The 17,583-nt window shown below is 42.9% G+C and overlaps 1 protein-coding gene across 1 annotated transcript; it reads left to right on the top strand.

The window, feature by feature from the left end:
• Positions 1-8,431: 8,431 nt before the first annotated feature.
• Positions 8,432-12,465, top strand: LOC112078130 (carboxylesterase notum2; the record flags this gene model as incomplete). The annotated part of the gene is made up of 5 exons (XM_070441957.1): positions 8,432-8,560; positions 10,100-10,354; positions 10,617-10,942; positions 11,463-11,515; positions 12,357-12,465. Coding segments are annotated over exons 3-5 (476 nt in total), but the record flags the coding sequence as incomplete, so codon positions are not given.
• Positions 12,466-17,583: the final 5,118 nt, after the last annotated feature.

Raw genomic sequence — 17,583 nt, 5'->3', positions numbered from 1 at the left:
ACAAATACACTATAAAACACACGCTCTCGTGCTCACCAGGTCTTGACCTGACTGCAGTTCGCGTCGTAACTGACTTCAGTGGCAAATGCTCACCTTCGATGGCCACTGGCACGCTGGAGAAGTGTGCTCTTCTGGGATGAATCCCGATTTCAACTAGACCAGGCAGATGGTGGACAGTGTGTATGCGTCGTGTGGGGGCGAGGGTTTGCTGGTGTCAGCGTTATCAGTTCCCCGTGGTGGTATGGGCAGGCGTAAGCTAAAGACAACAAACACAATGACATTTTATTGATGTTAATTTGAAATGCACAGAGATAACGTGACGAGATCCTGAGGCCCATTGCGTGCCATTCATCCGCCGCCATCACCTCATGTTTCAGCATGATAATGCATCGCCCCATGTCGCAGGGATCTGTACACAATTCCTGGAAGCTGAAAATGTTCTTCCATGGCCTGCGTACTCACCAGACATGTCACACATTGAGCATGTTTGGATGCTCTGATTGACGTGTACACAGCATGTTAAGTTCCCGCTAATATCCAGAAACTTAGCACAGCCATTGAAGAGGAGTGGGACAAACATTCCACAGGCCACAATCATCAGCACGAATGACTCTATGCGAAGGAGAGTTGCCGCGCTTTTAAGGTATCTGTGACCAACAGATGCGTATCTTATTCCCAGTCATGTAAAATCCATAGATTATGGCCTAATTTATTTATTTCAATTGATTGCTTCCTTTATATGAACTGTAACTTTTCTTTGAAATTGTTGCCTGTCGCGATTTATATTTTCGTTCAGTGTATGTGGTTATGACTTTGCAGCTTTGCACATGGTTTCATGTTTTTGTGCAATAATTAGGAGTTGAATATCATTGGAATAGTATATTTTCAGCAAACTTAACGTGGTAAATATTTGTATGAACATAAGATTCAACAACTGAGACATAAACGGAACAAGTCCCTGAACAAAGGGGGTCAAAATCAAAAAGTAACAGTCAGTATCTGTGTGGCCACCAGCTGCATTAAGTACTTCAGTGCATCTCTTCCTCATGGACTGCACCAGATGTGCTAGTTCTTGCTGTGAGAATGTTACCCCACTCTTCCACCAAGGCACCTGCAAGTTCCCAGACATTTCTGGGGGAATGGCCCTCACCCTCCGATCCAACAGGTCCAGACGTGCTCAATGGGATTGAGATCCGGACTCTTCACTGCCATGCAGAACACTGACATTCCTATCTTGCAGGAAATCACGCACAGAACAAGCAGTATGGCTGCTGGTCATTGTCATGCTGGAGGGTCATGTCAGGATGAGCCTGCAGGAAAGGGTACCACATGAGGGAGGAGGATGTCTTCCCTGTAACGCACAGCGTTGAGATTGCCTGCAATGACAACAAGCACAGTCCGATGATGATGTGACACAACGCCCCAGACCATGACGGACCCTCCGCCTCGGTGTAACACGCATTCCTTCGACGATAAACGCGAATCCGACCATCACCCCGGTGAGACAAAACCGCGACTCTCAGTGAAGAGCAATTTTTGCCAGTCCTGTCTGGTCCAGCGACAGGCCAACAAATGGCCCTCAGTCCAGCCTACTATCAGGCCTATGGAGGACAGTCTGAGCACTGATGAAGGGATTGTGCATTCCTGGTGTAACTCGGGCAGTTGTTGCCATCCTGTATCTGTCCCGCAAGGTGTGATGTTCGATCTGTACCGATCCTGTGCAGGTGTTGTTACACTTGGTCTGCCACTGCGGGAGGACGATCAGCTGTCTGTCCTGTCTCCCTGTAGCGCTGTCTTAGGCATTTCACAGTATCGGACATTGCAATTTATTGCCCTGGCCACATCTGCAGTCCTCATGTCTCCTTGCAGCACATGCCTATGGCAAGTTCACGCAGATGAGCAGGGGACCCTGAGCATTCTTTCTTTTTTGGTGTTTTTCAGAGTCAGTAGAAAGGCCTCTTTAGTGTCCTAAGTTTTTCATAACTGTGACCTTAATTGCCTACTTGTTCTGTAAGCTGTTAGTGTTCTTAACGACCGTTCCACAGGTGCATGCTCATTAATTGTTTATGGGTCATTGAACAAGCATGGGAAACAGTGTTTAAACCCTTTACAATGAAGATCTGTGAAGTTATTTGGATTTTTTACGAATTATCTTTGAAAGACAGGGTCCTGAAAATGGAGATGTTTCTTTTTTTGCTGAGTTTAGTATATTTAGCAGGCTTAGGCTATGTAACGCTCGTCGTGTGAATGAGAAGAGGAGGACCAAAGCGCAGCGTGGTAGTGTTCATTATATTTATTAAACAGAGAACACTAAGCAAAATAACAAAGGAGAACGCAACGAAACAGTTTCTGTGAGGTGACAGACACATAACAGAAAATAATCATCCACAAAACCACAATAGAAAACAGACTACCTAAATATGGCTCCCAATCAGAGACAACGGACTGACACCTGCCTCTGATTGAGAACCATACTAGGCCAAACACATAGAAATATACATACATAACCAAAACATAGAATGCCCACCCCAACTCACACCCCTGACCAAACTAAAATAAAAGACATAAAAAAGGAAACTAAGGTCAGAACGTGACAGGCTACCTGATGTTGTTGGAATGAAATCTGTCCATATAAGCGACAATATGACTGAGTCCTATAGAGAATGCATGTCCTGCTATTATGTTTCCTAACTCTTCACATGTCTACTACTGTACATTCTTGCCAGGCTTACTAGCTTCAAAATTAAAGAAGATATTTGTCGTTTTTTACAGACATGACATTTTCTCTTTGTCACAGCGAGAAATAAAAAGCATACTATTTATTGAAACAGGAAGTTACCACCTATAGATAAGCTGCATGAGACAGTTGGGTTCTATCAATAAGATACATGACCCATTTGGGGGGGGGGGGCTTTTTGCGACTAAAGTTTGATCATCACATATTATTTCTGTTCCAGATTCATAGTGTTGACAGTTTTATAGCCAAGATGCAAGTCTTTAAAAAAAGCAACAACTGCATTTTTGGCACAGCTTTGGGTGACAAACTTGCTGTTAAATAAAAACATGAGTGACGACTTTGTCATGATGCAGGTGTTAATAACGGTTAACCATAAAACCCAACGTCTAAATTAGCGCCCGTTTTCTAAATTAGCAACGATACACGATAAYCAGTAGGATTTTGTTACGAGTACGACTCAAGCAGAAATGCATATTTTTTATGACGCAGCGTAACGTTCTTCATTTACATTTTACATAATATTATGAAGCTATTTTTAGCATCCAAACATGGCAATCAGGAGAACTGTGGTTGAATTGTTCYGCTTCTTCGCCTAGATTCACCTCAGAAGGAATCTGCTGATTTATCGACCGAGAAATCAGCAACAAGAATTTGAAAATAGCAATAAAACTCCCGAATGGGACCGTGAATAATCAAGGCTGTAAATTTTGTGCATGTGGACAATATAAATTCATATAAGTCATAAAAGCTTTCGGATGCAGAGCATATTGTTTCTTGACCTAGATCTACAGGGTTGTCCATCACCTGCCTTGGGATAAAATCTGACGGACATTGARCATACGGTGCCATTCTCTCAGCAGGATCACAATAGAGCTCAGTTCTGAAATCCACACTATCATACTACTAAGAATGTGTGGATATTGGAACATAACAGGAGTCTCTTGATATGAAGAAGCCACTCGTTTTAATTAAGACACCGTTCATTTATTTGTGGATTCAAGAGGCTTCCCAATGGACCGTCTTAAGCTCCAAAAATGTAGTAGGAGTTTTGAGGCGATTGGTATTTTCCAGCCTGCTATATACCTGGTATTTACTTAATAATAAATAAAAATGTTGTTTCTTTGAGATTCTTTGAAACAAAAACAACTTTGTATCAAAACATATTCAACTTTCCCATTATGCTGTATGTTAATACTTTGTGGACATGGACTTTTATGCCGAACAAACACACCTATGCTTCTGATGTTAAATTAAAGGTAGCCTCCTCCTAACTGTCTTCTTTGTGTACATTTTTCTGGTTCATTTCCATATTCTTTGTAAAGTTATTGGGTTGTATCTGTTTTAAACATTGCAAAACCAGATGCGAGTGCTTGGTACTGTAATGGGGGTTTTACTGGCCTAAAAACATTATTCACGATTATTTTCAAAAGACTGATTTGACTTTAAAATTAAACATATATTTTACACTTGTAGCGGTTGCATTGATAGATTAACGCTACAACAAGGGCAACTAGCCAATCATATTTTGTTTTGTTTGTATCACAACATCAGTCAGCAGCCCAGTGGGAGAGTCCCTCATTTTATATCAGAGTGTACTAGCGCAGATGCTAGCTGTCACGTTACCTAAATTCAAGCAGAATTCCTACGCAGTGTTTGTATGTTCGAATTCTGTTCTTGTTTGTCACAGCATTCGTGCCTGCAACCTTTATGAGAGCTTCTGAGAAGCGAGGGGCCATAAGCTTGATCTGAGCCAGTGCAGCACTGAACACAATGGTGTTGGCCAGTGGCCAATTCTGTACAAAAATTTGGTTGTCAAAGTAAAAAAAAAAAACATTTATCTATATACTGCCTGTTTTGCTGGACGTGGGAGCAAGAATGCAAGCGGGGCTCACATGTTTTTTTGAAAGATACCGTACATTCATACATAAACTGACTTCTCTTTCCAGTAAGTGGTCAGACTGGTGGGCTCCCTCCCTCCCCCTGTGAAAGCGCAGTAGAAAAGCTGTGCCCACGTGTCCTCACAGTGGGGAGCCACAACACATGATGTAAAGGACTGACATCACCTCAGCAGAATCCCTGATTTACGGCCGCCCCCCGACATGAGCAAGACCGTCAGCTACCAGCTCCAGAGAAATCCAGCCAAGGTCATGCTCTGTATCTGGGTTATATGTTGCCTATGAAGTGTTTAGCAGGGTCATATAGTCATAGTGGATGGATGCTGGGGTCAGGGTCAAAATACATTTGACTCTGGTTTAGGGTTCCTTTATAGTGTGACATCATTTCATATTTCTATATTTCTATATTACATTTTCTAAGATCAGTTACTAGTAGTCTTTCACTGTGAGGATTTTTACTGGTGAACATATAGACTTTGAGCTGTTGTTATCAATCATCATCAGACAAGAGTTTAGAATATGGTTGAAATTAGGTTTAACATTAACATGAATCTACTTTTACAGATTCAGGACATTAACATTAACTCCAAGACTCCGATGGCTCTCTATATTCATTGGTGGTAGCAATCATTCGTGTGCTTTGTCCTCAGCAGCCAGGCCTGGGCAGCTTGTGTTGGAGTTGGCACCCTGCGTTGTGGATCAGCTGGGGAGAGACTTATGTAAGGGCCAAGGCCCTGCTGCCTGCTTCCCTCTGTGCGTAGCGTGACCTTGCGGGCAACATACATCAGCACAGTGACAGGCTGGGTGCTCGGCCGCTCAAGCATGACTCCAAGGCCACGTTGCTGTCCTCTGTGTCATGAGCCCCAACGACTCTTCAAGCTATTCACTGAAGCATTTCCCCAGGCCCCTGGGACCCTGGCAAGATGGCAATGACCTGGGCAACAGGAGACCGTTGGTGGACTCGGCAATACTCTGCTAGTAAGTTTGCAAGTACAACTTCTCTGATTAATGTGGGTGTTTTGGTACTAGGTGTGCCACAGGGCTCGGTTCTTCACGCAATTAATAAAAAAAAAAAATATTCCTTGACAAGGGTGTTTGCTTTCAAAGTTTCGTTTGTTTTGATACTTTTAGGGTCCAGTGTATGTTGCGTCAGACAAAATTGGTATTTTATTGTGTTTTCATTTTGTTTTGGTTTATAGGGTGTTTTTTTGTAAACTGTGTGCCACAGGTCTCTGGTTCAAGACCCAATTGATACATTTTCGAAACTTTTGTTTTTACAATAGTATTTGCCTTCAAAATGTCATTTGTTTTCACAACCTTTAGGTTCCAGGGTAGTGCATGAGACCAAAGAGGCCTGTCATTCTCGAAGTCATGAGTATATACCCCCTCTCTCTGTCTTTCCTCACACTACAGTTTAAACTGGAGGATAGGGGTGTGCAGTTCATCATCTACTGATGAAATCTGTTCTGGCAAAGATGCGCCAGGCACGCCGACGATGGCTGAGAGGTGGGAGCATTAGATGCACCCCTCTGTGGCCTCGCGGACCCACCATACCTATGGGCCTACAGTATGCCATGCCACCGTGTCTATGGCCGTTACATTACCCTGCTCCTGAAGCCGATCCCGTTCTCACTGCTATCAGTCCCTCCATCCATCACGCTGACTAGTTGACAGTTTGCAGAAGGTTGCCACGCAAGGCCTCTAAACACCTGGCTCTAGTCGAGGGCGTTGCCCCACTCCACCTGTTAGTCCTCTTTAGTGGCTGTTTCCAACTTTGCACCAATCCCGGTCAAGTCCCTTCTGTCGACTGGGCTGATTGAAGGGTGAGTCCTGGCAATGCTGTTTTCTACTGGGCTCCATTGCTCTCCGCTGAGTCCGGCTTTCATGCAGCTCGTAAACATGCCACTCTCCTGGCTCATCAGTCACGGCCCCTCTCCATCACCAATGCCCTACAACGCTGTGACAACACTGATATCAGGGTGATGTGGTAGCAGATTGCCAATTTAAGCTGTGGTTTGTATGTCACTGCGGCCAGTATTCACACCCACAGAGCTTCTGTATTCTGTCCTTTTACAAGTTGACTTCAAGCTGCTATGAATACTGTTCACCGGCGGACACCCATGTGGTCAGCATATGGTGGGAATTTACTGCCCGTGTGCTTGATTTTTGAAGTTGTTACCAGTGGGTCATAACCTTTTCTGTGTTGTGGTGTGTCCCCATAAAATGTGGTGTATGTCAATTCTTGATGCTCTCTGCCGACAGATATTCTAGCTCGCCATCAGCTCACTGACACTGGCGATGAATCACATGCTCAGCAGAACAAAGTGCCCTGGACCACCCAAGCTTTAGGTGTCTATAGCTGACCTTGAAGTGCGTAGGGTACGTGAGAAAAAAACAACACGGAGAAAGTATGCCTCTTATGGCTCAGGGGTCAAGCTTCTAACCCTGCTAGTGTTAAGTTCAGCAAGGTCTTTACGGCCTCGGCACATTCTGTGTGAGGTTATGCTAAATGTTTTTCTTTACAAGTAAAGTGCAGTAGGTAATGGAGTAGGTAATGGACCTCGAGATGTGTGTGTGTTCTCACTGTGGTTTGAGAAGGCTGGTCCCTGACCTCTAGCTGGTTCAGAGAGTTGAAACGACATGGGGCCCGAGAACATTGAATGTGCTTTCGCTATTGATTCTGAAGCCCGTCCGTGTGTAAAAAATGATCATCTGTCGAATCCCATATCAAAGAAAACAAAATAGCAGCAATGCCATCTCGAGCAATCTGCTCAAGGCGTTCTAGCGAAAAGGTGATAGATTTACAACAATGTTTTTTCTTTCGTTTCTCAGCTATTTGAGGTATCTGTTAAACAGATTGTTGCATTGATTTCTGGAAGACAGATGGTTGTGTGCATGCTTTCAAGACGACCGAAGGAATGAAGAAATTGTTCAGCTCAGTAGATCAAGTTCTGAATAGCAGTGTCATTAGATTTCATTTTATGTTTTGACACATACGTTCTCGCAGACATATTTTCACGTATGTTCCTTCTGGCATAACTTGAAAGTAAAAAAAATGCTTTAGAAGAAGCTTTCTATTGAGAAGTGAGAATGTGAATCAGAATGAGATAAAAAAATACCTTTCTAGAACATGCCAAAGCAATAAGACTGACTATAAATGTCTGAATTTTATCATAACATTTAGTTTACGAGACTGAACACACCAACATTTCTGGATATAATTGATGTCATTTCTGGATATAATTGATGTCCTTGACTAATAATGTCCTGTACTATGTATTATGTCATGTTTATGTGGACCCCAGGAACTGATGCTTTTGCAGCGGCTAATGGGGATCCTAATAAATACCAGTACCAAAATAACAACATTTCTGGATATAATTTCTGTGTTGTAGATACACCTGGATTACTGTCTGCTGTAACTGTTTGGTGTATAGTGTGCAAACACAGCACAACSCGTAGYCGTTTAGATGAAGGTACCCGGYGCTCAGTTAAAGGAATAGTGAGAGTGTTTTGTAGGTAGTCGAAACGCTAATGGTYTAGGCTGCCTAGTGCTGCGATCAATGCTTTTGTGTCAAGTATCGTATGTAACTATCCCATGCCTCCCTCCAAGTCCCCAGCCCCAGTCCCAAAACCCCCAGCCCCTATCCCAGTCCCTTAACCCCAGCCTCTCTGCTGTCTCTCCCAGTCCCAGGGCCTCATTAAGGGACTTGATTGACATGTCAGGATGGTGTGCATTTCATTGATGAGAATTTTAGAGGCCGGGCTCGTGAACTTCTTCTGTACTGATCAGTACGTCACCCCACAGCTATCCCAGGGGGGACGTGAGATCGGTTTCAAATACCCTGCCTCTTCCCTCGGTGGCAAACCTTCTGTCCTGTCCAGGAGCCCCCAGCCCAACCTGGCCCCCACAGGAACACAGCGAAAGGTAAAGCAGCTCGCAGCCGGTCGACTACCGCCACATCGTGTAGAACTTGGATTTACTTCTGCACTGTGCGTATGCTGAGGTCTGTAATATATGACTTGAGAATATATTGCATTGGGTGTAAAAGGGGATTTTGGGATTTTACTGGTAATGCTTAATTTTTTTGCCTGGAAATTATATAGGAAGATATTGYGGTCACAGTGGGTACTTTTTAGTGCTTCTGTAAACATATTTGGTAACTACCAAATTATACATAACGTTTCTTGCTTTAACGAATCCCAAARAAACAAATTATTATTATTAGTAGTAAACAATAATGTCATAACTTTACCCCAATGTTATCTATATGTAAATACAGAGCCCGATAAAATATGGACTGTAAAATAATCCACAACCCTCAATTGTTTTATCTCTCAATTTCCTGATGATTATCCTTTTATCCTTATATTTGTTGTAATATAGGTTATTGGGGGGTCTTTATCATTCGTATGAGTCATTTTCTACCGGTTTTAACTGTCACTTGTCCTATTCAAGTCTCACACAATATAGGCTACCCCAGCAGGTGCAGCAATAACAGCAACAATGATTATACTCTAGACAGTTATATTTCAAGCATTTGAGTGTTTCAAGCCAGACAAGGTTTTAAGATGAATAACCCTTCACGATTAGAAAGAGGTTTTGATGGCAGTGTTTTGCACGCAATGCTTTTTGGATGGCTTTAGCTCGAGGCTTTGCATTTTAATTCTCTGTCATAAAATGACGATGAATTTGACTAAAAGTAAAATATGTACATAGCAAATTCAATTGCACGTATTGTAAACTTTTAATCAATATATTTATAATAATTTTATATATTAACATTAATAGCCTTCATTCAACACATGCAATTTTCTTTTGTTATGTTTAAACGTTTACTGTAGTGCATTGATTTTGCAGTTTTAAACACATATACTTAGCTATAGTCCACTTCACATAACTGTTATTGCTGTCATTGTTCACCAACACATTTCCTTCAGTTGGCAAATTGAACATTTGAGGTACAAAGGGTAAAGTGCAGCTTGATAAACATTAATTTAGAGCTTCTATCTATATCATTAAGCTAGAAACCCATCGCTCTACAAGACTGCCGCCACGTGCTTTTGCCACCCAAAGTATCAACCACTCTATACCTTTGTGTATGTCCTCTGGATCTTTCAACATGAGGTCAACATACAGGGGTCATGCGGTCTTGTCGGAGTGTGTCTGAGCTTTGTGCTCTACTGACCTGCCGGGTACATGGCACACAAAAGGATTATGCTGCAGATATGCCAGCCATGTAAGTGTTTAAATCAAAGCACAGGCGAACAGAGGGTAGAGGGGTGGATGAGAGGAGAGGAGGGGAGAGGAGGGGATGAGGGAGGTATAGTTTTTTTCTTGTTGTGGGACTGGGTCAGGTGGGTGGATGTGTGGGTTTGAGTCGGGAGTGGGTGGGGGCGCTTGAAATATGTTCAGCAGAGCGTGTGTTATCTTTTCTCCTCGCCACTAACCATCCAACACCCTTAGCGTGTCGTCACATAGCACAGTCAGAACCTGGCGGCAGCTCAAAGGGAATGCTGGGAAATAGAATCCATATGGTGGCACTATAAAGTGCACCGCCAACCCAGAGCCTTTACCAAAAACTGGCCACGCCATCCTCAACGCCAGCATCCATTCACCAACAGTCTCTCCTCACCTGTCTCCTCAGTAGCATCGCTGCTCTGTTTTACCCAAGGATCCTTCCTCACACGTGACTTTCTTCAGGACTGGATACTGAAAGGGGTATGTTGATTTTCTGTGGAATTTAATGGATCCTGATTGTTATTGATCATTGCTTTAATCTCTTTTAACTTTTGAGAAGGATGTTTGGTATTTTAAGTCAATTTGCCTAACATATCATTAACCTTCATTCGTTTTGCAATGCTGGTGCCCAATTACTCTAAACCAAACTGCGTCTCTCGCCTATACCATTGAGTAAGGAGGGTGCGTTTCAGTGTCTATAAGTTGAGTGTTTCATGAAGCATGTTTTGTGCTCTCCTCGTAGGCTGGATTGACTATGAAGATCCTGGGCCATGTGGTTTTCCTGCTGCTGATAGGAGGGATTTGTTGCCAGAACAACCGCAGTGCCAAACCTAGTGGCAAGTCATCTAAGAAGAACCAGGGGAACCAGAACCAGGGGGCCGAGGCAGTCCAGTCGGCCCCAGAAGATGAGCCCCATTCTGGGCCAGTGGAGTCGGGCAGGGAGAGTAACTCTGGAGGTCGGGCGGCAGCCCAGCAGTCAGCTTCACAGAACAACAAGGCTTCAGATGATATGAAGCTGCATGTCCTCAAGAACACTCAGGTCACATGCAACGATGGAACAGCGGCAGGGTAAGATTCTCTGGAAAACTATTTATGGAGGCAAATGATGGCTGTTTAGATAATATAAAAGCTCTAGAGATTGTCTTATGTCCTGAGTACAATCTATCAATTTCAGCAAAAATGGATGTGATAAGGAATCATATAGTGCCGTGAAAACACTGAAATAACTAATCGGTTGTTCATGTTTATGTATTTATCAGTGCTATTACAGCTGTTATTACACTGTAATGTGTTTTGATATTAGATAAAGTAGTAATCTAGTCCTCTCTAAGTTGGTGACGACAAGGGGTAAATTGTTTTAATTACTATCAAAGGACTTTGAATTAGAGTTTGTGGTTGAACTTTGAAGAAATWAAATAATTCAGGAATTGTCACGTACTTTATGGTACTTAGCATMATTTTTTTGACAAGGAGTTACAATGATGAGTGATTATGGTTGGAGTATCGGCCAACACATGACACTATATAGCAGTGTTCTCTAGGTTTCACCATTCACAGCCCTTCATCCATGTTTATTTGTGGTCCACAGGTTTTACCTAAAGGAGTTCAAAGGGAGTAAGCGATGGCTGATATTTCTGGAAGGTGTGTATTTTAAACTCATCTGGTTAATTTGATCTTGAGAGGTCAGCGATTGGCATGTTTGCGTGACGCTCTCATCGGCATCTGGACCGGTGGTAATCTCCTTTCCCTTTTTCGTCTTTTTCCGCGGCTGTCTGTCACTCTGATTGGACGCCTCCTCTGGCATTCGCCCCTCCATCACTATGAGATATTTATGAGGATTGCGTTGTGACATCACACGTGTATTCTGAGACCTAGAACCGGATGTGTCACATCCTCTAAGAACAAACATGTCAGCAGGTTGAAGTGTCACAACGTACATATCCTACAGTCAAGAGGTTTTTGCTGTTGGATACAGGTGCAACAAGTACAAGGTATCCACTCTTATAGCGGCAAGTATCTGATTAGGTCACAAATGGCGACAGTTTGTTAATGTGTTTATTTTCTCAGCAGGTGGTACGCGCTCCAAAAGATAGATAGTGCATAAGATATGGCAAGAAGATATGCATATAAAGCTTGGGTTATAGGGATTTAGAATCATAACTCAAACATTAATGGATCCAGGCGCGATTTTAGGAAGCAGTCACATAATAGCTAGCCGGATTTAATATCCCTGCGTTCTTCTATTCAATCAGTCCATTTGCATACATGCTGATCAGACCCACCCTCCATCAGACAGTCCGCAGTTCGGGAGCGCTGGCCAGAGGCTAGAGATGGAGCTGCAGGTGGATGCCTCCCGTTACCTCCCTCTCCATTCCTCTCAGGCTCTGAAAGGGGCTAACAAAGGGGGTTCACCTTGTCTGAGCTTCTGAAACCGGAAATTGTTTTTTTTGAGAAGCTAATATTAGTGTGTCTTTATTTTTAGGCGGTTGGTGCTGGTTACAACAAGACTCCTGTCGATATTTGTGTATATTAATGATATTATCCCGACGACTCATGACTGCATCCGACTGGCCTCCAAACTGCGGCAATCGGTAGGTTTGGGGTCTTCTGTTTTAGAAATGCCTCTCGTCAGTGTTCATCATACAGTGTTTTACATGGGCGTGCGCAAGTTTGGTCGCCATTTCCAATATAGCATTGGTGTCATGGGTTGTTGATTGTCATATGAACATCAGTGTTTGTGTCTATCTGTATGTCCTAATGAGAGGTCACCAACTGTCTCTGCTTGCTTTCTATTGTTGCTTTACAGGAAGTGGGAAATATTTGTGCAGCCAGGCGGAAGAAAACCCTCATTGGTATAACACTAATCATTGGTGTAAATATGCTTGTATGCAAAGCAATAGTATGCACGCTGGTTTGTTGTATGTTACCGGGTCAACACATGTTGTCCTACTACTGTACTGGCTAACTAAAGTTCGTCAGGATCTGTGTGATTGAAGAGCCAACTGCAGGCTGAGATGAAATGAATATCCGCAATTCATGACAGGTTGCTTCACAATGAGGGATGATCTCTCTCTCGAAGTCAAAGTAGATTGTAACGAGCGGAGGAGAGGAAAGAGATAAGAGAGATCAATAAAAACGCATCGAAACAGAAGTAAACTGCCATAAAAGACAAACAAACGTCAAGAACAGAAGTATAACCCCACGCAGTCATTTAGATTACACAAACAGAGTAAACAAATTCCCTTCATCTGTGAAGCAACCTGTCATGTTTGATATTCATCATCTCAGCCTGCCAGTTGCTTCTCATCACACAGATCCTGAGAAACTTTAGTTAGGCAGTACAGTGAAATGTAGGACAACCATGTACCGGGTAACATAACAACAACAGCGTGCATACATTATTGCTCTGCATTTACAAGCATCACTTACACAATATTAGTGTTATAACCAATGAGGGTTTTCTTCCGCCTGGGCTGACAATATCCACTTCCTGTAAAGCAACCAAATAGAAAGTCCAGCAGAGACAGTGGTGACTCTATTGGACATACAGTAGGCACACAACATGATGTCATATGAAATCAACAACCATACACAATGTATATTGGGAATGGGCCCAAACTTGGACGCCCTTGTTACAACATGTCTGATGATGACGAGGATGCTTCTGAAATACAGAAGACCCAACGCTACCTTTGCGCGTTTGGGGCAGTCGGATGAGGCTTCATGAGTCGTGGGATATTTTTATATGCTGGTTATCGCAGGAGCTCCTTTGTCGTAACAGCAGCAAACCGCTAAAAATAAGACACTAATTATTAATGCTTCTCACATCCGGTTTCAGAAGCTCAGAAAGGGAGACCCTTGTTAGCCCCTTTCAGAGGCCTGCGAGGTCATGGGAGAGGGAGGGTAACGGGAGGCATCCACCTGAGCTCATCTGCTAGCATCTGGCCAGGCTCGAACTGAGGGACTGTCTGTGGGGTTCTGACTGCAACAGTAATGCAATGGACTGTTTTGAATAGAAAGGCAAAGGGATATAAATGCGGTATGCTTTATTATGGAACTACTTCCTAAAATCGCGACCTGGGATCCATTTTAATTGTTTGAGTTTATATCTAAATCATAAACCAAGCTTTATGCATATATCATTGATATCTACTGCATATCTATCTTTTGAGCGTACCACCCTGCTGAGAAAATAAACACGTTAAGCAAACTGTGGCATTTGTGACCTAACAGATACTGCCCGTATAAGACTGGATAACCTTGGTACTTGTTGACCCTGTATCCAACAGCAAAGTACCTCTGATGTAGGATATGTACGTTGTGACACTTCAACCTGCTGACATGTTTTTCTTAGAGATTCGTGACCACCTATCCTGCGTTCTAAGTCTCAGAATAAGTGGATGTCACACCAATCCTCATAAATATCTCATAGTGCATGGAGGCGAATGCCAGAGGAGTGCGTCCATATCAGACGTGACAGACACGCCGCGAAAAAAGACGAAAAAGGGAAAGAGATATACTCACCGGTCCAGATGCCGATGAGCTGGTCCCGCAACACATGCCAACGCTGACCTCTCAGACGAACATTAAACAATGAGTTTTAAAAATAACACCTTCCAGAATAATATCAACCATCGCTTACTCCCTTTAACTCCTTTAGGTAAAACCTTGGACCAAAATAACATGGATGAAAGGGCTGTGAATGGTGAAACCTAGAGAACCACTGGCCTATATATAGTGTCATGTGTTGGCATACGCTCCAACCATAATCCTCATCATTGTAACTCCTTGTCAAAACAATGATGCAAGTACCCATAAAGTCGTGACAATTCCCTGAAATTATTTAATTCTTTCAAGTTCAACCACAAAACTCATAATTCAAAGTCCTTTGATAGTAATTAAAACAATTTACCTTTCGTCACCTTGGACTAAGAGGACTAGATTAACTACTTTATCTATATTAAAAACACATACAGTGTAATAACAGTTAATAGCACTGATAAAATACATAAACATGAACAAACCTTATTATTTCAGTGTTTTTCACCGGCACTATATGATTCCTTATCACTCCATTTTTGCTGAAATTGATAGATTGTTACTCCAGGACATAAACAATCTCTAGAGCCGTTTTAATATTATCTAAACAGCCATACATTTCGCCTCCATAGAATAGTTTTCCCTGAGAATCTTACCCTCCGCTGTTCCATCGTTGCATGTGACCCTGATGGTCTTGAGGACATGCAGCTTCATATCATCTGAACGCCTTGTTTTCTTGAAGCTGACTGCTGGCTGCCGCCCGACCTCCAGATTACTCTCCCTGCCCCGCTCCACGCGGCCCAGAAATGGGCTCATCTTCTGGGCCCACCTGGGTTCTGTTCCCCTGGGTTCTCTTAGGATGACTTGCCACTACGGTTTGCACTCGCGTTGTTCTGGCACCAATCCCCTCGCTATCAGAAGCAGGAAAACACAGGCCCAGGATCCTTCAATAGTCAAATCAGCTACAGAGGAGAGCAAAAACATGCTCTTACAAAACACTAAACTATAGACACTGACACGCACCCTCCTTACTCAATGGTATAACGGAGAACGCAGTTTGGTTTAGATAAATTGGGCACAGCATGCAAAACGAATGAAGTTAATGATATGTTAGCAAATTGACCGTATAAAATACCCAAACATCCTTCTCAAAAGTTAAAACGAGATTAAAGCAATGATCCAATAACATCAGATCCATTAAAATTCCACAGAAATCAACATACCCCCTTTTTTCATATCCAGTCCTGAAGAAAGTTCACGTGTGGAGGAAGACCTTGGAGAAAACCAGAGCGCGACTGTACTGAGGGAACAGTGAGGAGAGCTGTTGGTTGAAGGATGCTGCGTTTAGAGGATGGGTGCCAGTGTTTGAAAGCTTGGGGCTTGGCCGGCACTTTATGTGGCCACATATGGATTCTAGTCCCAGCAGTGCCCTTTGACGGCTCCCCAGGGTTTCTGACGTGGCTATGTGACCGACTAACGTAAGTGGGTTGGAGGGATGTGGCCAGGAGAAAAATACACACCGCTGGCTGAACAAGTTTCAAGCGCCCCCACCCCGCTCCGACGCCAAACCCACACATGCCACCACCTGGAACCCAGTGCCCACAAGAAAAAACTAGTATCCATCCGTCACCTCCCACTTCTCCTAACCCCCTCGTCTCCTCTCTCCACCCTTCACCGGTCGGCGCTGTGCGATGAAACACCTTACATCGGCGCCAATACTGCAGTCATACTCCTTCCGTTGTCGGCCATGTTCGGCAGTCGTCGTGAGCACAAAGCTTCAGACCGCACACTCCGACAAGACCGCATACCGCGGGAGTGACCTCATGGTTGAACAGATGCCAGTAGACAACACAAAGGTAATAGAGTGGTTGATACTTTGGGGTGGCAAACGACGTGGCGGCACGTCTTGTAGAGCGATGGGTTTTTAGCTATAGATATAGATAGAAGTCTAAATTATTGTTTATCAAGCTGCACTTTTACCTTTGTACCGTCCAAATGTTCAATTTGCAACTGAAGGAAATGTGTTCGGTGGAACACATGACAGCAATAACAGTTATGTGCAGCGGACTATAGCTAAGTATATGTGTTTAAACTGCAAAATCAATGCACTACAGTAAAACGTTTAAACATTTAAACAATAAGAAAAATTGCATGTGTTGAATGAAGGCCTATTAATGTTAATTATAAAATTTATAAATATATTGATTAAAAGTTTACCCTAGTGCAATTGAATTTGCTATGTACATATTTTTACTTTTAGTCAAATTCATCGGTCATTTATGACCAGAGAATTAAAATGCAAAGCCTCGAGCTAAAGCATCAAAAAGCATTGCGTTGGCAAAACCACTGGCCATCAAAACGCTTTTCTAATGTGAAGGGTTATTCATCTAAACTTGTCTGGCTTGAAACACTCTAAAATGCTTGAAATATAACTGTCTGAGAGTATTAAATCATTGTTTTGGCTGTTATTGCTGCACCTGCGCTGGGGTAGCCTATATTGTGTGAGACTTGAATAGGACAAGTGAAGTTAAAACCGGTAGAAAATGACTCATACGAATGATAAACGGACCCCATAACTCCTATATTAAACAACAAATATAAGGATAATCTCAGGAAATTGAGAGATAAAACAATTCGAGGGTTGTGGATTATTTTAAGCTGTCCATATTTTTATCGTGGCTCTGGTATTTTACATATAGATAACATTGGGGTAAAGTTTTATGACATTATTGTTTATACCTATCAATAATATTTGTTTCTTGGGTTCGGTTAAAGCAAGAAACGTTATGTATATTTGGTAGTCTACAAATATGTTTTACAGAAGCACTAAAAAGTAACCAACTGTGACGAATCATTTTTTCCTATATAATTTCGCAGGCAAAAAAATTAAGCATTACCAGTAAAATCCCAAAAATCCCTTTACACCAAATCCAATATATTCTCAAGTCATATATTACAGCTCAGCCATAACGCACAGTGCAAGAAGTAATCCCAAGTTTTCTACACGACTGTGGCGGTAAGTGAACGGGCTGGGCTGCTTCTTACCTTTCCGCTGTGTTCCTGTGGGGGCCCAGGTTGGGCTGGGGGCTTCCTGGACAGGACAGAAGGTTTGCCACCGAGGGAAGAGGCAGGGTATTGAAACCGTCTCACGTCCCCCTGGGATAGCTGTT

Source organism: Salvelinus sp. IW2-2015, unplaced genomic scaffold (genome assembly GCF_002910315.2).
Source record: "Salvelinus sp. IW2-2015 unplaced genomic scaffold, ASM291031v2 Un_scaffold5290, whole genome shotgun sequence".
Lineage (NCBI taxonomy): Eukaryota > Metazoa > Chordata > Actinopteri > Salmoniformes > Salmonidae > Salvelinus > Salvelinus sp. IW2-2015.
This window is presented reverse-complemented; position numbering and strand designations above follow the sequence as displayed.